This window comes from Martes martes, assembly GCF_963455335.1.
Source record: "Martes martes genome assembly, chromosome: 4".
Classification (NCBI taxonomy): domain Eukaryota; kingdom Metazoa; phylum Chordata; class Mammalia; order Carnivora; family Mustelidae; genus Martes; species Martes martes.
The window spans coordinates 82,269,324-82,293,759 of NC_137891.1; the positions used below are offsets into that span (position 1 = coordinate 82,269,324).

A 24,436-nucleotide genomic window follows, 5' to 3' on the forward strand; every position below is an offset into this window, starting at 1 on the left:
AAATTCCCAGTGAACCTCATGGCCAAAGAAGGCTGCTGAAACTCCAGACATCAAATACACAGGGGCTGCTCAAAGAAGAGGCTGACATAGCAGGCAGAGGCCAGATCTTGAACTGTGGAAACTGTGCTATATGAGCATTGACATTGTCTTACAGGCAGTGAAAAAGCATTTCAATATTGAGCAGAAGGCAGGCATGGTTGGATCTGTATAAATCCTTTTGGCAGCCTTGTGGATGGCTTGGACAAGTTCAGGATGGAAGACGGTGGGCTAATACAGGATCTGGGTGAGAGAAAAGCAGATGGATGAGACAGGAGGTGGGTAGCAAGGCAGAGAGCACAACCTGCACTTTCTGAGATGGCCAATAAAAAAGAAAGGAAGAAAGAGATGACATAGGCCAACAGGATTGACTTCCTTCCAGCTCAAACAAATGGGTATGAGAACATGAGCAGCCTGTTTTGGGGGTGTCTACAGAAGAAGCATATTTCAGAGAAGAAAGGAGGAAGAAGGCTCTGTGTACAGATGATGGATTGTGTAAGGTAAATGTTCACAATAAAAAAAAAATTGCTGAGCATGGTTCAAAAGGATCAGAGAGATCTAGGCTAAGAAAGGGAGTCTGATGGGGATAAAATTATTTGGAAATGGGCAATTCTGGGAACTTCCTTTTCTCTGAATGATCAAAAACAATGGTGGAAAATGTGGAGGGAGGTGGAGAATTGGTTCCAGGGCATGGTCTCAAATATTTGGACTGATCCAGATCATTTTCTGGTCAGCATTGGCTCACAGGGCCAGGCAATACCAGACCTGGTCTGAGAGGATAAGCTTCCCATGAGCTAAAGAGGGCCACGATTTGTTCCAGAATGCTACCTGGCACTCTAGGCTCCCTTGGAGCTACCTGGCCCTTTGGTGGTTATGCAAATAACACTACTGCCATTACCTAGCCCTCAGTACCCCATGACCCAGCAGTCAGTAAGGAGGAGTATGGTGGGTCCCATGGGATTTCTTGATTGGCTCTACAAGGCCTAGAAAAACAGCTTCCTTATTCAACCTGCTTATTCAACCTTATTCAACCTTATTCAACTATATTATAGTTGTTGCAATGGTTACTTGTCATGTACTACATCTTAATTTACAACTTCATAAATTACAGGTAAGATGTAAGAATCCTGAGATGCCTGGATGGCTCAGTGGGTTAAGTGTCTACCTCCAGCTTGGGTCATGATCCCAGGACCCTGGGATCAAGTCCCACCTCAGGGTCCTTGCTGCAAGCCTGCTTCTCCCTCTGCCTGCTGAAACCCTGCTTATGTGCTCTCTCTCCATGACAAATAAATAAATAAAATCTTCAAAAAAAAAAAAGATATAAGAATAGCTAACCTTAGGCATTTGCATTACTCACCAGTCACTTGTTTTTTTGGTTTTTTTTTTTTAATGTTATCTAGAAATGTGTTAACACCAGTGAGTACCAGTATATTTTGGGAAAAGCTTTTCTTTGTTATGTCTTCACAGGGGGTCTCCATGATGGGGTGTTGCAGGTAACTCAGAGCCCATCCCTACTCAGGCAAATTCTCACACTCCCCTCCCTTACTACAGACAATAGAATATGGACCATGTTGCCAAACTTCAGAGATACAGAAAGACAGATAATAGATACAGAGATCCAGAGACAAAAATAGTCATGAATATAGGGATAGAGAGAGACTATGTAATTTACAGTCTACTGGGGAGGAGAGATCAGAGAAAGAGAGCAATCACTCATTGTAGCAAGAGCTAGAAGGAAATGGTTCTGAGGCCGAGAATGAGCGTGGAATAGAGAGGGATTCACTTTACACAGAGAAGTCAAAAACTCTCCAAGAGCTGCCTCTGGCGATAGGTGAGGAATGTGTAGGAGTCCTAGGGCAGATAGGTGAACTACTGGAGATGCCAAAGGCAACAAGCAACACAAGGTAGCAGCAAAGACAAGTGGCAAGAGAGAGAAGTGGAGAGTCAACCACCCAAATAGTTGGCTAAGATCACCTATGAATTTCTCAACATTTTCTCTACATAATAAAATTAGTAAAATTGAATTTAAATTATGTAAATAACTAAACTTTATATTTTCCTTGTATTAAAATAATTTCATAATAGATTTGTAATTTACTTGAAAATCAATTCTATGATGTCATTTCCTAAACAGCTTCCAAATGCCTTCATCATAAAAGGTCCACATGAAGTAAAAGACTTTCATCAACTCAAGGTTCAAGCTATTTATCATGGCAAAACTCCAGTTAATTGTGAGTCGAAGGGAAGACTGTTTTGCACACAAAATTAAAGGAAACATTTATAGCACTGATAGTCACTTTAATGTACTTTTTTATTTACAAAAGCCTCCATCGCAAAGTTGAATTTTGGAAAGTTCGATGATCATGTCATGCACAGTAAAATTTGTGTACAGCAGAGATTAAATGCAGGTTTTTTTATTATTCTATTATTGATTGACTCGATACGAAGTAACTGTTCAGGTTCAGTTGTCTTACTCTGAAAACGCCCATGAGGGAGTAAGTGATCCTGTGTCTACTCAACACAAGCAACTAAAAACTGCAAATAGTAATGTCAATTTGCTTTGAAATGTGATTAACTGACCTTATCATGCCTACAGCTTATTTATGAAGTCTAAAAATATTAAGTTCAAAAAACTTCACAAGAATTTAATGAATGCACTGAAGTTTTCCAATATGTTGACAAAATACTCCCCTAACAAATATTTTGTCTGCTGTCTTAGAGGACTAAGTTTCTTCTTCTTTGGAATGCCCTTGGAAATTTTTCAGTAAAAGAACAGCATGGAAGAAAGAACTTGGGGAAGGGGAGAAATGGAAGAAGAGAACTTTACAAAGTGTTCTTAGCAGGTTAAAGAATTTTTGCTGGTAGAACAGATTTGACAATTTTAATATCGACCTTCTGTGTTACTGTCCTTACATCATTTTTTTTCTACTTTAAGGGAAGATGGCTGATGGGTCCTAAGTCTAAACTTGTGAAGTAAGAACTGATTAGCTCACCAACAAGCTCCCAGTGTATGATGTCTGTAAAAACACCTGGATATGCCCATCAGTGTGCTCCCCACTGGTGGAAACCTGCCCTCTAAGACATGCCAGCAGGGCATCTGACCAGAACTCTTAATACATGGTTTATAACAGACTAACCAGCACAAGACAGGTGGGGCCAGTGGATTCTCTTACTTACTACTGACAGCCACTCTTCTGGCTCCTTGTCTTTTAAAATGAGTCCTGCAACAATCTCTATAAATGAAATAGTTTCTACAATACTGTCATCGAACAAAAGTCATGAGGGTTTCACAGATGAGTACAATTAGAATAATGTCTAGTCCTTCCCATTTGTTCTCTGCAATCTAATTAGAAGTGTCACAGCTGCTAGACAACAGGACATATAGGAAAGCTATGTAACCAGAGAACTGTTGCAAACTCATAATCACTATCATATCACATTGTTTTACCATTCTTAGAGAATTTGCTTTAGGATAACACAGTCCGTGCCTTCACCAGATTGACTCTGGTTTCAAACAGCTTCCCAAACCTTTATTTGAGATAGAAATTTTAAAAAAAAGGAGATAAAATCAAAGACCTCAACACTGGAACTATTTCATTTTGGATTGTTACTCATGACTGGCAGAATTTTTCTGCTTTTAGCCTAACAATGACAGTATGTATACTATGAAATAATTTGTTTTCTTATTTATTTATTTATTTATTTAAGAGAGAGCACATGTGGGGGCACAGGCAGAGGGAGAAGGACAAGCAGACTCCCCATTGAGCCAGAAGTGGATGCAGGCCTCAATCCCAAGACCCTGAGATCATCACAACCTGAAACCCCCAACTGACTGAGCCACCCAGGCACCCCTGAAATAATTTGTTTTCAAAGACATTTTCCCCACTGATGTAAAACAAGTAGGTAAACACACTGGAGAATACTGTAGGTTTTGTTCTCCTGGCTGAGCTAACACATTTTATTGCTATCTTAATTCAAAGAGGGTGTCCCATCTGTGGTTAAGAAGACCAGAAACTCCTCCTACATTAAAAAACACAGAGCCTGCCTTTCAAATAAGTTAAAGACCAATTTTACTGGGATATTTTTCAGAAAAGCAAGGTTGGATTGTACCCCACAGACAAGTGGCAGTTGTCAACCAGTCTCTTTGGGAGGCTGCCTCTTTAACTAGCTTAACATTACTGATGGCTTTTCCCAGATTCTACCCACAACCTCTACTTCCACCTCCAAAAATGAAGGAAGGGGAGGAGATGGACTATTCCAAGTTACTTTTGCTCCCAGTAACATCACTAAAATCTTGAGGGTTATCTTGTTCCAGGCTGCCTCCAGGCATCATAGCAAAAACACAACCAAAAACGTAGCTCGGCGTTAAAGGCAAGCTCCTCAGCCTCCTACACCCTGCAAAACAATGTCGGGATAACACACCTGCTAATTCTTGAAGCTCCTCCAAGTTTCCCCAGATCTCCCTGAAGATCTGAAGCCTCTCTTGGTGCGACGCTCACCATCCAAAATACCCCTCACGCAGCGTGCACAACATATTTTAGACGACCTTGATTCACAGTGCAGTCCATCGAAGGGGCTGCGAACCCAAAAGACAGCAACAAAATCAAAACTCGGACTCATCAATTAGAGCAGAATCCGCAAGTACCCTGACAGGGACTCTCCAAGTGGGACACTGCGCCCAGACCCAGGAGCCAATAGGTGGCTGGCCCAGGCGTTGCCATGGCCACGTTGTGTGTTAGGGCCGCGCACGCACCCCGCGTGCGCGCCCGGAAGCCAATCGGCAGCCGGCCTAGGCGTTGCCATGGCCACTCTGTGAGTTTAGGGCTGCGCGCGCGCGCGGAGTGGGGGAGAGTTCGCCCAGCTGCCCCAGGCCCAGGGCAAGCAAGGGTCGCGTTAGCCGCGCGCCCCTAGACACCCGCCGCTGCCCAATTCCCTACCGCCGGCATGAACCGCAAGAAGCTGCAGAAGTTGACGGAAACCTTAATTAAAAATTGCAAGCACTGTAAGTAAGAATCAAGTGCTGGATGAGAAAGTTTCTGGAAGCGCTTGTGTTCTACCTGGTAAAAGTGCCCGCTGCTCAGCCTGCTTCCCACTTCCAGTCTGAGTGTCCGCTAAAGAGAAGTCTGGAAGGGAATCTCTGGATGGTAGGTAGTGTCTTGGCCAGGTACCCATGCTTGCCCATGATCTTAAGGACCATTATACAGGTATCCAGGCATCTAGTACTACACTCCCACACATGCACTAACTTGCTTCTCAAACCCTCTTCTTAACTTACCTTTCCATTATAGAAACATTATTTATATACTGACACAACATGTGTGGTTTTAGCCTCAGACATAGGTGTCAAATATGTATTGAAACCCACTGGGCTCAAGAAAACTAGCACAACAAACATACGCCTGCTTTCTAGCTCTTTTTAGTGCAAATACACTGGCAGGGTCCAAGTTCTGAAAACTTACCAGGAGGTCCAAAAGGAAAAAATGGTTATCAATAGCTGAACATCCTTAGAAAAGAGTTGAAATGGCACAAAACCCTGTACCTCAGAAAAAGGAAATGTGTCTGGAGACCAAAGAGTTCCACAAAGCTAAACACACAGTAAAGAATCTACTCCCAACTCCAGACTTGGGCTTTGCTGTTGCTGGTAGGGTTTCAAGGTAAAGGAAACCTTGCAGATGACAAAATGAGCACTTATAAAGATATCTGCTCCAATCACACATTCTAAAACATGGTTTTAGAATTTCTAAGAAGTTTCAGATGTTTATACACACCGTAACTTTTATAGACAGTGCCACTTCACTAAGGGAGAACATCTCACCACTTACTACATTAGATACTAAATACAACTAGAAAGCACTAGATCCTATAAGCTCTAGAATGATGATAAACCCATTCTTCCTTTGCACAATGGAGTCGATATTGGGATTATGGATTCTCCTAATTTTCTCAAGTGGCCATTAGTTTTGCAATGAGCAACAAAATTTACAAGTTTGCTTATCAGACAGTATCTTTCTCATTAACCATATCTTGGGTTCCTTGACCAAGTACAATTCTGTGTTTCTGTCTAAATACAATTCTAAAGTTACCTATGAAATTCTAAGAGCACGTTTTAGAATGTTCAGGCATCCCTCCTGCCAGGTTTTCATTTACCTTTTAATACATTGACCTTTTGACTATTCACAAAATGACTATTTTTCTCTCAAAATAATTCCATTTCAAGGAAAAGACTAGATCTTCTTAAAACATCTAGTGAACATTTTACAAAAGCAATGCAATATCTGATATACACAATGCTGAATTTGTTTTAGTCTCTGTTCAGTAAGTATGCAATGTACTGCAAACAGTCATTCTCTGAGCCTGGGTGGCTCAGTCGGTTAAGTGTCTGCCTTTGGCTCAGGTTGGGAGAGAGTCCCGCATTGGGCTCCTTGCTCAGCAGGAAGCCTGCTTCTCCCTCTCCCTGCTGCTCCCCATTTGGTGTGCTTACTTGTTCTCTCTCTTTCTCTGGCAAATAAATAAATAAAAATTGAAAAAAAGAAAACCTGGCAGGAAAATAGTCAACTCTTTTGATTTTTGTCCTTACGTCAAATTTTTAAAGTGGGCCTTAAAAACCTTGATAATTACTGGTTAAATTCTATAGAAATAGTTACAAATAACGGACATTATAATTAAAAACTTTTTTAAACAGAGAAACTTTCCAATACTATGTTGAACAAGAGTGGTGAGACTGGGCATCCTTGTCGTGTTCCTGATCTCAAAGAGAAGGCTGTCAGCTTTTTCCCATTGAGGATGATATTCGCTGTGGGTTTTTCATAGATAGATTTTATGAAGTTGAGGAATGTTCCCTCTATCCCTATACTTTGAAGCGTTTTAATCAGGAATGGATGCTGGATTTTGTCAAATGTTTTTTCTGCATCAATTGAATAAGACCATGTGGTTCTTCTCTCTTCTCTTATTGATTTGTTCTATCACATTAATTGATTTGCGAATGTTGAACCACCCTTGCAACCCAGTGACAAATCCCACCTGGTCATGGTGGATAATCTTTTTAATGTACTGTTGGATCCTATTATCTAGAATCTTGTTGAGAATCTTAGCATCCATATTCATTAGGGATATTGGTCTGAAATTCTCCTTTTTGGTGGGGACTTTGCCTAGTTTGGGGATCAGGGTAATACTGGCTTCATAAAAAGAGTCTGAAAGTTTTCCTTCTGCTTCAATTTTTTGAAACAGCTTCAGGAGAATAGGTATTATTTCTTCTTTGAAAGTTTGGTAGAATTCCCCAGGGAATCCGTCAGGTCCTGGGCTCTTGTTTTTTGGGAGGTTTTTGATCAATGCTCCAATCTAGTTACTAGATATTAGTCTATTCAGGTTGTCAGTTTCTTCCTGATTTAGTTTTGGAAGTTTATAGTTTTCCAGGAATGCACCCATTTCATCCAGGTTGCTTAACTTATTGGCATATAACTGTTGATAATAACTTCTGATGATTGTTTCTTTTTCCTTGGTGTTAGTTGTGATCTCTCCCTTTTCATTCATAATTTTATTAATTTGGGCCTTCTCTCTTTTCTTTCGGATTAGTTTGGCCAATGGTTTATCGATCCTATTGATTCTTTCAAAAAACCAGCTTCTAGTTTCATTGATGCGTTCTACCGGATCTCTAGTTTCTATCTCGTTGATCTCTACTCTAATCTTGATTATTTCCTCTTGTGTGTGGGGTTGGCTTAATTTGTTGTTGATTTTCCAGTTCTTTAAGGTGTAAAGATAGCTGGTGTATTCTGGATTTTTCAATTTTTTTGAGGGAGGCTTGGATGGCTGTGTATTTCCCCCTTAGGGGGAAATACCTTTGCTGTATCCCATAGGTTTTGGACCAAAGTATCTTCATTCTCACTGGTTTCCATGAATTGTTTAAGTACTTCTTTGATTTCCTGGTTGATCCAAGCATTCTTAAGCAAGGTAGTCTTTAGCTTCCAGGTGTTTGAATTCCTTCCAAACTTTTTCTTGTGGTTGAGCTCCAGTTTCAAAGCATTGTGATCTGATAATATGCATGGAATAATCTCATTCTTTTGGTACTGGTTGAGCCCTGATTTGTGACCCAGTATGTGGTCTATTCTGGAGAAGGTTCCATGTGCACTCAAGAAGAATGAGTATTCTGTTGTTTTAGGGTGGAAACTTCTGTATATATCTATGAGGTCCATCCAGTCCAATGTGTCATTCAATGCTCTTGTTTGATTATTGATTTTCTGCTTGGATGATCTGTCTGTTACTGAGAGTGGCATGTTAAGATCTCCTACTATTGATGTATTCATATCAATATGACTCTTTATCTCGATTAACAGTTTTCTTATGTAATTGGCTGCTCCCATATTGGGGGTATAAATATTTACAATTGTTAGATCTTCTTGGTGGATAGACCCTTTAAGAATTATGTAGTGTCCTTCTGTATCTCTGACTACAGTCTTTAGTTTAAAATCTAACTTTTCTGATATGAGAATTGCTACCCCAGCCTTCGTAGTATTAGAAGTCCTAGCAACAGCAATCAGAAAACAAAGAGAAATAAAAGGTATTCAAATTGGCAATAAAGAAGTCAAACTCTCTCTCTTCACAGATGACATGATAGTTTATATGGAAAACCCAAAAAGACTTCATACCCAAACTACTAGAACTCATTCAGCAATTCAGTAATATGGCAGGATACAAAATCAATGTACAGAAATTAGTTGCTTTCTTATACACTAACAATGAAAATACAGAAAGGGAAATTAGAGAATCGATTCCATTTACTATAGCATCAAGAACCATAGGATACCTGGGAATAAACCTAACCAAGAGGTAAAGGATCTGTACTCAAGGAACTACAGAACACTCATGAAAAAAATTGAAGAAGACACAAAAAGATCGAAGACCATTCCATGCTCATGAATCAGAAGAATAAACATTGTTAAAATGTCTATACTACCTAGAGCAATCTATATTTTTAAAGCCATTCCGATCAAAATTCCACCGGCATTTTTCAGAGCTGGAACAAACAATCTTAAAATTTGTATGAAATCAGAAGAGAACCCGAATTGCTAAGGAAATGTTGAAAAAGAAAAACAAAACTGGGGGCATCATGTTGCCTGATTTCAAGCTTTACTACAAAGCTGTGATCACCAAGACAGCATGATACTGGCATAAAAACAGACACATAGACCAGTGGAACAGAGTAGAGAGCCAGATATGGACCCTCAACTCTATGGTCAAATAATCTTTGACAAAGCAGGAAAAAATATACAGTGGGAAAAAGCCAGTCTCTTCAATAAATGGTGCTGGGAAAATTGGACAGCTATGTGTAGAAGAATGAAACTCAACCATTCTCTTACACCATACACAAGGATAAACTCTAAATAGATAAAATACCTCAATGCGAGGCAGGAATCCATCCGAATCTTAGAGGAGAACGTAGGCAGTAACCTCTCTGACATTGGCCACAGCAACTTCTTTCAAGACATGTCTCCAAAGGCAAAGGAAGCAAAAGCGAAAATGAATTTTTAGGACTTCATCAAGATCAAAAGCTCCTGCACAGCAAAGGAAACAGTCAACAAAACAAAGAGGCACCCCACAGAATGGGAGAAGATATTCGCAAATGACATTAAAGACAAAGGGGTGATATCCAAGATCTATAAAGAACTCCTCAAACTCAACAGATGTAAAACAGATAATCATGTCAAAAAATGGGCAGAAGACATGAACAGACACTTCTCCAATGAAGACATACAAATGGCTAACAGACACATGAAAAATGTTCATCATCACTAGCCATCAGGGAGATTCAAATCAAAACCACATTGAGATATCAGATACCACCTTACACCAGTTAGAATGGCCAAAATTAACAAGACAGGAAACAAAAAGTGTTGGAGAGGATGTGGAGAAAGGGGAACCCTCTTCCACTGTTGGTGGGAATACAAGTTGGTGCAGCCACTTTGGAAAACAGTGTGGAGATTTCTTAAGAAATTAAAAATAGAGCTATGCTATGACCCTGCAATTGCACTACTGAGTATTTATCCCAGTGATACAGATGTAGTGAAAAGAAGGACCATCTGTACCCCAATGTTCATAACAGCAATGGCCACAGTCGCCAAACTGTGGAAAAGAACCAAGATGCCCTTCAGTGGACAAATAGTTAAGGAATATGTGGTCCATATATACTATGGAGTACTATGCCTCCATCAAAAAGGGTGAATACCCAACTTTTGTATCAACATGGATGGGACTGGAAGAGATTATGCTGAGTGAAATAAGTCAAACAGAGAGATTCAATTATCATATGGTTTCGCTTATTTGTGGAGCATAAGAAATAACATGGAGGGGGCACCTGGGTGGCTCAGTGGGTTAAAGCCTCTGCCTTTGGCTCGAGTCATGATCCTAGGGTCCTGGGATCAAGCCCTGCATTGGGCTCTCTGCTCAGCAGGGAGCCTGCTTCCTCTCCTCTCTTTCTGCCCGCTTCTCTGCCTACTTGTCACCTCTGTCTGCCAAATAAATAAAATCTCTAAAAGAAAAACAAAAGAAAAGAAATAACACCAAGGACATGGGGAGATGGGGAAGAGAAGGGAGTTGGGGGAAACTGAAGGGGGAGACAAACCATGAGAGACTATGGACTCTGAAAAACAATCTGAGGGTTTTGGAGGGGCGGGGGGTTGGAGGTTGGGTGAGCCTGGTGGTGGGCATTATAGAGGACACGTATTGCATGAAACATGGGGTGTGGTGCATAAACAATGAATTCTGGAACACTGAAAAGAAATTTTAAAAATAAATAAAAATTTAAAAAAACAGAGAAACTCTCCCCTAAAGTCAATTTCCTTTTAGTTGCCAGATGATAATCCCACCAGGATGAAATGGATAAATTCTGTAGAATCAGAGAAAAATAAAATCTTAAGTGATTGCTCAGCTAATGTACCATTTTACAGATATGGTCTGCAGAACACATTTGACCAATCCAAAAAGATGAAAATCCATTCTTGAATTTCCCTTAATTTCATTTAGTATTTTATTCTGGAAGTTAAGAAACATTTCAACAACAACAACAACAAAACAAACAAACAAAAAACAAACAAACAAACAAAAAAAACTTTCTTATGGCTAACCTTGGATCCTTTGGGTAATAAATTAAGGTAATATTCTTTAATTTTATTTTAGCCAAGATGGAAAAATGGCTAATCAACATCCCCACTGCTAACATTTCATATACATGAACATCATTCTTCATGCAGGCTTTTCTTTAACCAGTAGCAGCTCTCTTATTTTTGGAGATTTGTGTGTTTGGTTAAATATATATAACATAAAATTTACCATTTTAAGTGTACAACTCTATGACATTACGTACATTCACACTGTTGTGGAGGCATTACCACCATCCATCTTTTCATGTTTCCCACTGAAACTGTACCCATTAAACTATAACTTCTCATTTCCCCCTTCCCCAGCCCATGGCAACCACCATTCTACTTTCTGTATTTATGAATCACACCACTCTAAGTACATGATATAAGTGAAATCATACAATATCTGTCCTTTTATATCTAACTTTTTTCACTCAGGAAAATGTCTGCAAGCTTCATCCATCTTGTAGTGTGGGTCAAGATTTCTTTCCTTTTCAAGGCTGACTCATACTCCATTGTATGTATACACTACGTGTTACTTATCCATTCATTCACTGGTGGACACTTAGCTTGATTTCACCTTTAAGGCTATTGTGAATAGCATTGCTATAAACACTGATATGCAAGTATCAGAGCTCTTGCTTTCAATTCTTTTAAGTACATACCCAGAAGTGGAAATCACTGAGTTACATAGTATTTCCATGTTTAATTTTTTTTGAAGAACTGAAATGCCATTTTCTACTGTTTTTACTTTATTTTTAATTTTTTTTACTGTTTTTACTTTATTTTTTCAGTGTTTTTTCAGAAACTGTTTTTACTTTATTTTTTTAGTGTTCCAAGATTCATTGTTTATGCACCACACCCAGTGCTCCATGCAATACATGTCCTCCTTAATACCCACCACCAGGCTTACCTAACCCCCCACTAACAGCATTTTTTAAAATTATAACCATTATATCCTTTTCTAGTATTAACCTAGATTTTTACTAAATCACTTATTTCCCCAGATTTTCAATGTCCCACCTAAAATGTGATACCCCAAACCAGAAATCATACTTGAGCCTGTCTTGACTTACAGATGAGGCATGATTTCTCCATTCCTATCTGCTGTCTTCCTTTATTTTATTTTTTATGCAATATAGTCATTTTTTTCAATTTTTAAAATTTAGTTTATTTAAACCAAAACCAAAACAATTCACCTTTTAAACACACACAGGTTTCATCCTTGTTTTTAGAAGTACTGAACTATAATTTGTTGTGTTTTGAAATAAAACCTTTCTCATCCTCCACCTATACTTCATATTTAAACTCACCTTTATGCCAGGCAATAGTGCTTTCACCTACGTACCTCAAATGAAAATTGGAACACAAATAATTAGCTCAGGTCTTATAAACACCCTTCATACATTTATGTGTATGGACCAGTATACACATCTGTGTCTATTTTAAATAAAAATTCCTTTTCTCCAAAATACTACTGAGTACTTGCATGTTAATTTTCACATCATGTACAATAAGAACTATAATTGGTGTTGTAATATGGTTAAATGCTTCTTTACTGGGAAAAAAAAAAAGTGATTCTAATATCCAAAATCTAGCTTATTCATTTGACTAAGGCTGATGATGTGAAGTGAAAATTGTTGCCTAGTGTTCAGGAGTCTGATATCTATTTCCAGGCAGAAGTTAAGCTGTAAATCTCATAAATGCCTATAATCAAAATGCTGGGGAAAAGTTATCATTTTTAAGCATTACCTCGCTTGCTTTGAATTGCACCTCTACTGCCTTTAAGGTTTAGCATCTGGCCCCACAATCATTATTCAGGTAAATTGGCTAATATTACTTTCTTCCTAAATGTGACTAAATTTAATATTCAACCCCTGTGTGGAGGTAAGGCTGTTTCTCTTATTTTAGTGGAGAATCCTTTGTAGTGGTCATCCTCTACTAAGGGTCATGAATCTTAAAACAGGATAGTCTTCTGTTAAAAACTAAATATTTGGTGGCCTTCATGTTGTCTATAAACTCATTAATGCAAAATTTAAATAAACTAAAGATTAAAATGCATTTTTGTTATATCTTAATTTTATCTTTTCACAGTTAATAAATTTGAAGTAAACTGTCTTATAAATCTTTTTTATAATTTGGTGGGAGAAGTAACAGAGCGGCAAGGTACCACCATTGGGCTAGATCGTAATGCATTTCGAAACATCCTGCACGTGACATTTGGAATGACAGATGACATGATTATGGACAGAGGTAAGAAGACACATAATATTCAAATGGATCAGATCCAGCCATAACTGGGAAAAAAATTGGGAGTTTGGACAGTCTTGGTAGGAAGCTTAATGTTCTGAATTCCCAATTTCACTTGAATATAAAAATTTAATTTATGTATTCAGAGGGAAGGGTCATAGGGAAGTGATTCTATGTACTCTATTCTGTGTATTTAAGAAAAGAACAAATCCCAGCTTGAATAATTAGTTTTTCCTTACTTTATATCCATAAACCTAAAATATTTCTATTTCTACTTAGTAAATATAATAATGAAAAGAAAAATTTTAAAAGAACATAAATTTCCTTATATCATCAAAACTATTTGAATAAAAATTAAGTTATAACTTTATCAATTGTATAGTAGCATTACTTTTCTTGAGTAAGAAAAATATAAAATCACATATTTTATGTTAACATATCAACACATTTAGTATATCAATATATTCATATATTAATAATTATTGATTAGTGTATTTAGATACTCAGAATTTACTTTGTTTCCATAAAATATGAAAGGAATATGTGAAAGTTTAAATAAAAGAGTTTTCCAATGTTATATCTTCGTTTCCTTCTTTGTCAAATTAGCATGTCAGACCATCTGATCCTGAAGTTTTGTCCACGTTTTAAAAGTGGGTAGCACCAGTGTAAATATATTACTAAGAACAAAAATGCAGGGGCACCTGGGTGGCTCAGTGGGTTAAAGCCTCTACCTTTGGCTCGGGTCATGATCCCAAGGTCCTGGGATTGAGCCCCGCATCAGGCTCTCTGCTCAGCAGGGAGCCTGCTTCCTCCCTCTCCCTCTGCCTGCCTCTCTGCCTACCTGTGATCTTTGTCTGTCAAATAAGTAAATAAAATATTTTTTAAAAATGCAGCACAGGTATTATGTTGTACTTCTCTCTTAGTATTCCGAGGTTTTGATAAGGACAACGATGGCTGTGTAAACGTATCAGAGTGGATTTATGGATTATCAGTATTTCTTCGAGGAACTTTGGAAGAAAAAATGAAATGTAAGATTTCAGGTTACCCTATTGTTTTGTACATTAGAATTACCATATCTAAAGAATGTACATCCATGTCCTCCTAACCAGCCAGTAAAACAGGTTTGTCTTTCAGTTGGTTGGTTTGAATCTCCATTAGCCTGTTTTATGGAGCAAATTCAAGTCAATGATAAAGATTGAAAAAAATTAATACCAAGGAAAATCAAAAGATTCTGAGGAGTCACTCATGCCAAGCAAGACTGCATAAGCATATACTAACTATGTACATATGGATTTATGTATTAATGTACATAAGGTAAATATTGTTACCTGAATTATTAACCATGAAAGTAGAGAACATTGATTAGAGTGTTCTGATTCTTATTTAATTCTTAATTCATTCTGATGAACTCAGTTTAAGGATCATATTTCAGTCAGTTTTCCAAGAATTTCAAGATGAAATGGTCAAATCATTGTTCCTTGGCATGGTTACTTTTAGATGAGTGAGTGTAAGGAGCCATTTTCTAAGGATTGTTGACCATATTCAGCTAGTGTACATTAAGCATTTCCTATGGAAATCAGATAGCACTAAGTCCTGCAGTGTTGACATGAATATTCCCAATACAGACCTCGGCCTTGAACATTTTGTCAGAGCAAATATTCCCTTAGTCATAGTATCAAATTCATAATTGGTTATTTTTTTAAAAGATTGCTTTGAGGTGTTTGATTTGAATGGTGATGGATTCATTTCAAAGGAGGAAATGTTCCATATGTTGAAGAACAGCCTTCTCAAACAGCCATCTGAAGAAGACCCTGATGAAGGAATTAAAGATTTGGTTGAAATAACACTTAAAAAAATGGTAAATATGGGAAATTTAGGGTTTTATATTGAAACTTACAGGCCAGACTGGGACAGAAATAAGAATTCAAATTGTAATAACTATCAGTTTCCTGCTTGGTGAAATAAAACACTTATATTGTGCTTTTTAATTGTAATGATAAAAGTTCTTTTCAATTTCATTATTTAGTCTCTCATTTTTCCAACACCTTTATTCTATCAATACTTGACCATGAAAAGACAGTTTGTGTTTGCGATAAGTATTATACATGTTGACTGATACATGGCCGGTCATCCCCTAGGACCATGACCATGATGGGAAGCTGTCTTTCACAGACTATGAACAGGCTGTGAGAGAAGAGACCCTTCTACTAGAAGCTTTTGGACCATGTCTTCCTGATCCGAAGGTAATGATATTACTTTCACTGAACAGTGACCAATATATAATGTAGGATCAGTAACCCAGGACTTCTTGGTTTGGTGAGTGAAGGATCAGATGAATTACATTCACCCACAGAGAATAGTTTCTAAGTAGAGAAAGCCAACTGAAGAAGAACATGCTGGTTCATTTCATAATACTGCTGTAACCTGATGGTATTTTTTTTCCCATTCATTAACTCATTCATTCATGTAAGAAACAATTATTAAAGCATAATGTGTTCCAGAAACACAGATGAAAGGCTTCATGTCTGCATTCAAGGACTAATATCTTCTTAGGAAAAACCAATGTGAAAATAATTACACAACAGTGTGATAAGTATTACTATAATAATAATGACTTGTTCATTGCTTCATCTATGTCAGGCAATGTCTTAAGTGCTGCCCCATATTACTTCCTTAAATCCCCCTAACAATCCTATGAAGGATGTAGTATTATTAATCTTCATTTTATAGGTGAGAAAAATGAGGCTCAGAGAGTTTAGGCAAGTTGTCCAAGTTCAGTCACCAATTATGGAGTATCCTGCATGCCCTGGTGCTCAAGTCCATAAAGATATGTGTAGTAGAGGGTTTCAGTAGTCAAGAGCATCTAATCCAGCTGTATGGAATCACTGATGAATGGCTGATGAGACAAGGAAGGCTTACCGGGGTTGTTAGGCCAGAATAGTTAGCCAGATCAAAATAGAGAAGAGCAACCTAAGCAAAGTAATGGCATATGCATGAGGGTGGGAAAGGGAAAGAGAAAAAAATTCTATATTAGAAGAGCACTCAATGTATGAGATTGATTTTGAGGCTGGATGTGCATAGAAGAGCCAAGGCCAGTGGGGCTTGGAGCCTGGATTTTGTCTTGAAACTCATGAGGATTAATTGGAAGATTTTAAGTTGGTGGAGTGATGTGATATATAAATATTACCATTATCTACCTTCCCAATCTCCAGCTGCCTACTCAACATGCCAGTAGATAATCTCAGTAAACTCTTGGTTTTCACCTAAAAATCACTCCCCACCATCTTCCCTGCCTCAACAAATGACACTCTTGTATGCTCAGTTTTAGTCAGAAACCTGTCACCCTTAATTTCCCTCTTAGAGCACTACTACTTCAGCTACTACTTCAAAATATATCCCTGAATATAACCTCTTTTCCACACGTCTGTGATTGCCAACCTAAATCAAGCTGCTACCCAGTCACCCAGCCTAGATCATTAGCTTTGTTGCTTCTACTGTTGTCCCCTACTAACTAATGTCCACAACATCCAGTATATTTGGAAACACAGAAGCTGCCATGCCCCTCCCTTGCCTAAAACCCCCAGTGTGTCTGAAGTCTATTCAGTGGGCCTCCTCTTCTCTCTCCAACCATGGTTTCCTGCTACCTTCCCAATGGAGGGGTCGTGCCCCAGAGCCATTCCAGCCACCTTGCTATTCTCCCTAGGTGCCTTTGCAATTAAAGTAGCCTCTGTCTAAGCATCCTGTCCCCAGACCTTCACATCCCTCAGACCCTCACTCCATTCAGTCTCCACACAGATGCCATCCACTGTCTTAATGACTCCTCTCCCTCCACTCCTCACCACTGCCTCTTTATTCTTCATCGTTCTTATCATTATATAGAATATATTTACTCATTTACTTATTGTCTGTCTTAACACATGGATGGGAAAGAATGAAAAGGAAAAGGGAAGAAGGAAAGAAAGAAAAGAAATTACCTTAATCCCTCACCTACTACTATTTCCTGTCGAATGGCTTACTTTTTCACAGTCAAATGTCATGGGAGAATTGTTTATATTTATGACCTACACTACCATGGCTTCTTTAGCATACTCCTGAAACAGCTCTTGCTGAGGTCACCACACCCTACTTGTTAATAAATCCCAAGTGAAGTCTTCTTGTCTTGCTGTACTACATCCTTTCCCCACCCCAGTTCTCAGTGCAGCTTCTTGGCTCCAGGAAGCACCTCCACTCCAGCAGTAGCCTGGCTGTGACATCACATGGCCTCCTGGACTCCAGAGCCCTGGTGTGCTTACCCTGTTACACCCTTCCTTCAGTGAATTAAGCTCAGTTTCTGGCCATCCAGCCACTAGGCTGGAGGCTCCTAGAGAGCTGTGTCATGTGCCTTACTCATCTTTGTGGCCCCAGACCAAGTGTCATGTTGGAACATAGCACTGTACCTGTGAGTGTACAATGCATGAGTGTCACAGGTTCTTGGTCCCCACTCTTCTTTAGTTATCTTGTGGCTCTTCAAACATAAAGGAAACATACAGAACATTTTGTTTTTCTTACCTTTTTTGGAAGTCTTTACTAATTTGAGCACATTTTTTACAGAGTCATATGGAATTTGAAGCTCAAGTATTCAAAGATCCAAGTGAATTCAATGATATATGAATACCTAAATGTGTTGTCTCAAATGAGTAAAAAAAGAGGTGCATGCATGTTGTTTATTTTTTCCATTTAGCTCAGAAAGATAGTGATGAATTTTGTGTTTGGGGTGGGGAATGGGGCTCACCAACATGTATCATTTAACTATGGTGCAAGATGCAAGTGAAATACATGGAAGACAGGAAGTCCCTTATTAAATGTTGGGTTTGGCAAGACAAGTTCACATTGCCAGGTATTTTATCACATAGACTATTTGTTGAATCTTATAACTACCATAAAACACTTGTATTAATGAAATGAGTAGAGATTACATAATCACGAATTATTGAGGCAAATATTCTTCATGTCAGAAAAATGCTGGGTATACATTTAAAAGTCAGTGAAACTACTGAATTTCCTTTGGAACAGTAAATAATGAAGACAGCATTTAAAAAAGAATAACAGTGACATTTAGCACATAAATATCTGTCTGCTAGGCATTGAGGGACATTCAGAGAGCTGAAAGCAATATATACCTACCTCAGTATAATGCATACTATTGTTTGAGATTTTGCCAGAATAATCTGCATAGACAGTAAGCATCTGAGGGCAGGGGTCCCTACACCCATCTTTATGTCTGTCACAGCAGTTAGCAGAGTCCTCTGCACAGAATGGGTCCCCAGTAAACATTGTGGATAGAAAAGTACAAAGTGCTACCAGATAAATCCAAATTCTTGCTGATCAGAGGAGAAAGAAAGTGCTGTTTTTGTAAATAATGGATTATGTGGCCACAGCTTTCAGTCTATCTCTGGAGTCACTCCAATGCTCTCCACCCCATTGCAGTTGGCTGCACAACCCCCTGTCTTCTCCAGCTTCCTGTCTCCACCTCAGCCCCACCCCTTGCCCCATCCCCCTGACTGGGTGCACCTCAGTGTTACCCCCGGCCTCTTGGAATCCCCTCAGGTACCCCTTAACAGGAAACACATCACATCATGTCCCACCAGCAACGAAGTCCTGAAGACAGAACTGCTTCCTCCATCCAGCAGGTGCTGCTTCCTCCATCCAGCAGGTGCCTGTAGGCGTTTGATGCAACATGAGAAAGATGGGACCTTCTTGGTTTCCTATAGCTACTGTTTACCTCTTTCTTAAATGCATGCAGGCAGCTGAGAGAAGTATTATGCACATAGCCCTCTGTCCATATAAAAACATTCAGAGACTATTTGGGACATTAAATCCCTTTTGTTACTATATATGTGTCAAGTTTAAGCAAAAGTACACCTTGTATAAAAAAAAAAAACGGATTGTTACAAATAAATCTAATAAATGATTCCATGAAATAAAAAGTGTTTTACTGTCTAAGTATTTTCTTAAAATTTTAGATTCTTATGTAGATATGTAGATAGAGTTTGACACAATTTTTCTACCTTGAGTAAGTATAAATAGTGAAACACAATGCTTTTAATTTTTAAATTTTATATTTTTCTGATTATAAAGTAACAGAAGTTCACTGAAGACTCAGAAATTTAGGAAATTAAAAACTAAAATGTAAATATCCGTCAATATTCTGGTATAGACCCTTTCAGGCTTTCTTAAGGCATTTGTAAATATAGCTGTATTTTTGCACAGAGTATACCTAAGCTGCTTTTTTTATGGACCAATATCTCATGGCACTTTCTCAGATTAATTAATATCTGTCTGCAGCCTGACTTGTAATGGCTATCTGGCCTTCCATCACAACAGACCTTATTAAAGCACTTCCCTGTCATTGAAATTTCAGTTGTTCCCATATTTTTTTACAAATAATTCCCAAGTGAACTGTCCTTGTAGATAAATCTTCTCATGTTCGTTATTGCTTGCTTAATCAGCACAAGTTTTTAAAAGTGAATATTCGGTTAAAGGTCCAGCTTTGAGGTTTCTAGCATATGTTGTCAGATTACCCTCCAGGAAGGAGTGATGTGCCTGGTGCATGAGGTGCTGATTCCCCCTTCCCTGTGGTGCACATTCTTTTCACCTCTTTGCTGATGTTGTGGACCATAATTGACCATGGTTTTAATTTATCATTTAAAAAACTAATCTTATACATCTGTACCTAAACTTTTTATTGTAGATTGTGTAAAAATTTACTTACATGTGAATAACCCTATTTTATTACTTGATATTATTTAAAACTAAAAAGCCTTTTTAGAAAAGTCTAAATAATTTTAGTGAAACTTAAGATGGTGTTGGTACAGACTCATTAGCTCTGTTTGAGAACTTCCCCATACATTACAGAACACACCCCCTCTGCTGTTTCTCATCATATCTGCCCAAATCATTTCCTTCTGTGACTATATCTGGATTTCCGGATTCTCTTAATTTTACTACCATAGCAACTCATAAATGATTTTAACACTGAAAATTCTTTCAACTTAATAGTAGGGTCATCCAAATACACAGAGAACCTTTGAGGAAAAACCCCCTTTCTTCTCACTCCGAGCTCCATGGCCTGCTTTGGGCCTTGCCTATCTGCTGCTAGCCTGCCCGGACTCCAGCCCTCAGGTACAGCCAGCTTTGCTCAGCCCCATCTTTGCCTACCTATAGGTGGCTGGGTTAGGACTACGATAAGCAGTTATAATTTGGAAGGGTGACTATAGCCTTCCTCTCAACTGGGTCCTCAAGGCGTTGGCTTCCCCTTCTCCCAGTGCCCTGGGAGGACCAGCAGAAAGCCAACCAGGACCCTCTGAGAGATGTACACATTGCTTTGCTCACAGCATAGAGGGTGTCTATCTGGGAAACAAGTACATTTTTAAAACAACAGGATTTAAAAACTACCACTGAAAACTGGTAGTCCTACATTCTTAACCTGCAAATATCTTTGTGTACAAGATTGCACTTGTTAAGAAGCCAAGCCTGCAATTGCTTGCATCATAAAGTCATCCAAAACATTCACCAAGTTCCCACTTTGTGCTAAACCATGGGGGTGAATATAGTCTAAGTCAGTTGCCCTGCTCTCACCTCACTTGTGTTGTAAAATGAGGACTCTATGCCATGTGATGGCGGTGTCATCACCTTTACTATTTGGATGCAATTGCAATCCATCTCCTGCCCTTCTCAACCCTCCCCCAAAAAAGTTATACCATTTTTAATTAAAAGAGATTGTTAAAGGTAATTAAAATCAAATATACTTTGAAACCGTGGAGACAGCCATATCTGAGAAAGGCTGCTCTGACCCACTCCTTGGATTGCGCATTTTCACTGACTGCATTTTATCTGTGTTCGTTTCCTCACAGAATCATCCCCAGCTCTTCTACAGTCATCTAGAGCTGATGGTAATTCTCATGTACTGTGACCAAAAAAGGGTGGCAATTGCATTTGACATGGAAAGATTATTATAAACGACCTATAATAAAATAGAAGCTTAAACTATGCATATATTAATTACAATTTGGCAAATCTTGAGGATTATGCAAATCTGGTAATATTTCAAAAAGAGGGACAAGTGATGTATTTATCTTTTCTGATTCAGTGACTGTGTTCTCTGTTAGAATGAAGCAGATGATCTTCTCAAATGTTTTCCAGTCTCAGTTACCATTGAAGGAGGAGCCAACCTAAATACATACCAAGCAAATCAAAGTCCTCTTCTCATGAGGTCTCTCAAGGAAACTTGCTCAGTTTTTAAGGGGAGCAAAAAAGGAAGGAAGTCTTAACAGTGAACTATCCTGCATGAAACAAAGAATTATTCCGCATTTGAAATGTCTTTATCAGAGTGCCATTAACCTGAGCAATGGTTGACTGTTCACAGTTCCATCAGTTGGTAATTTGTGGCTTTCTGTGTACCTCCTGCCTCCTACCTAATCCGTCAAGAAAATATTCCTCCCCCTAAGACACACATCCTCTTGTTTATTTTCACCTCCCTCCTGCCTGTTGAGCTCTACACTACCCCTATTATGTAGCCTCAGCCAGACTCACAGAGAGTTCCCTGGGTGAGAAGCTTGTCAACTTAAAGGCATTTGAATAAATTGGGTGAAATACAGGCTGTCCTCCGCTTAACCTGAGGTGCACCTTCCTGTCTCCTGTCCCCATCTACAAAGTCAGCCCAGAGCTGGGCAACAGTGAGCCTGAAGATGGAGAATGGCACAGAAGGAAGCAGAGGAATTTACAAGTTCTCCTGCAAGAGACATTTAGAGCTTGTGTCACTACCTCCTGGTAGGAGTGATTAGCTCCAAAGCCTAGGGTAGTCCAGGAGAGTAATTAAAACCATTTGGTCAAGTCCTCCCTAATGGCTCCTTCAGAAATACAAGAGAGTCAGAAAGTGGAATAAAATAACCACTACAATCTCAATAATACATTACACAACAATCCAGAGAGCACTTTTGTTCCAGGTATTATGCTAAGTACTTTATATTCTTTATCTTACTCATTTCTCACAACTACCCTAAGAGGTAAACATAAACATTACTTACTGTCTTTATCCTGCATATTGAGAAAATTGGAGTTTAAGAAAATCAAGAAACTCCTCCAACATCCTAACCTGGTCAAGAACAAAGCCAAGATTCAGACCTCAACTAGTTCTAACATTGAAGACGTTTCTCTAAAACAATATGTATTCTTCTTGCCATACATACTCCTGGTGTTTGAAATTACTGAGCACCCCTGCTTCCTGAATAATCTTCAAATTGCCCCTTCAAGGCACCCTAGAGGTGCTAGGTACCTGGCATGCTAGTGAGTGAGACTGTTAACAACTCTCTTCAAGGGCACTGTTTTCATCTTTCCTCCTTTAGCTGAAGTTTACAATGTGGATGTAAACCTGCCTACATTTGGAACCAATAGGAATCTAAACATTGTATTGGAACCTTGCCTTGTCAAGAATCCACATGTGGTAAATGTGTTTCATGAATGGTGGCCAAGCTGTTAGACTCTGTGGCTCCGCGGTCAGCACAGGGTTAAAAGTAAGATGAATGTCAACCAACCAACCGTTTTCTCCAATGGAAGGAGAAAACAGAGGCTGAAACCATTGCTGGTTTGTGAGGAGGACAGAAGTCCTTCAAAAAGGAGAGGAAATGGCTTGAACTCCTCAAATGGAGAATGTTTCTTGGGCCATCTTGGGTAGTATCAAAGAAAAATGTCTATTTGAAGAAGATGCCAATGATGAGAGGACATGATTTAGTGGCAAACTTTAGCAATGATGATATGGCCTTTCCTGGGTGCCAGTAACTGGTCCAAGGATGCTAATCAAGGTGGAAATGAATTTGTAGCCCAGCCAAGACCCTGTTCTAGCTCCAATGCCCTCTCATTGTCACAAGGTATCACATGGCCTTGCACGGGTCACACAAACTTAAAAAAGTCTGATAGAAGAGAAAAATGGTAGATATTTTGGTGTGGACATTGCATTCGTCATACAAACTGAAGATACTGAGAGAGAAAGGAAATGCTAATAATTATACTGGGACAATGTAATCCCAAGTAAATTGGGATATACAGCCACTCTTGGATAAGCTATATACTACTCAAATTACATTTGATGTAAAATGAGAATAATACCTACTCTCTGTATCTCAAACACACAGGGTTTTTAAAGAATTGAATGTGATAATATCTATGACATCATTTTGTGACCTGTGAAGTACAATACGAATACAGAGATTGATATAGGTATGTACTAGACAGTGGAATCCATGCCCTGTCTTGGAGCGTGCTTGTGTTCTCAGCAAGAGCTCATATATAATGAAGCAATGAGAAGAGCAACAACCTAGAAATGAGATACATTTGATTAAATGTGTGACATTGCTTAAGCTACTTAGCCAGCAAAAGAAATCTGAAGGGTAGCTCTAAAAATATCTTTAGTAATCTAATGTATTTACAGAAATGAATCTCATGAAATGTGGATAAAACTTCAATATAAACAACACTAGAATTTTCATGATTGGAGTTAGTGAAATTATGTCTCCTATTAACACACATACACATACATCTCTCCCATAACAAACTCACAGACATACACACAGTAGTTTATTATACTTAACAGACACATTAGAGTATCTTGAACTTCTCTCTCACCCTGTCAAGATACCACTAATTCTAAAGCAATCAGTACCATGCTGTTAATGACTACAGTCCTGATTAACTACAATCAAGATGATGTGTTTGCTATGCTGGCTCTAAGGTACTGAAATATTAAAGAGAAAAGAATAAGATGCATGGTTTGTATGAAAGCTTAGAAGTCAGAAATCCACTGAATAAATATGAACTTACATCCAAGTTATGTGAGCCTCAACTAGCCAAGACACCTTGGTCTACTTGCTATGTTCTTAAATTGGATAGTGTAAATTTGACTAAGGGCAAAACAGACTGCTGACCTCCTTGAATTTCTAAATATTACTTGGTACTGTATTTTGATTCATGCACATGCAGCCCTA

The 24,436-nt window shown here is 38.6% G+C and overlaps 1 protein-coding gene across 1 annotated transcript; it reads left to right on the forward strand.

Moving 5' to 3' along the window:
- Positions 1-4,980: 4,980 nt before the first annotated feature.
- On the forward strand, positions 4,981-18,068 carry CLXN (calaxin; the record flags this gene model as incomplete). The annotated part of the gene is made up of 6 exons (XM_080802589.1): positions 4,981-5,038; positions 13,263-13,421; positions 14,342-14,446; positions 15,125-15,276; positions 15,557-15,661; positions 18,009-18,068. 6 exons carry the CDS (start codon positions 4,981-4,983, stop codon positions 18,066-18,068), a joined length of 639 nt encoding a protein of 212 aa, XP_080658715.1.
- Positions 18,069-24,436: the final 6,368 nt, after the last annotated feature.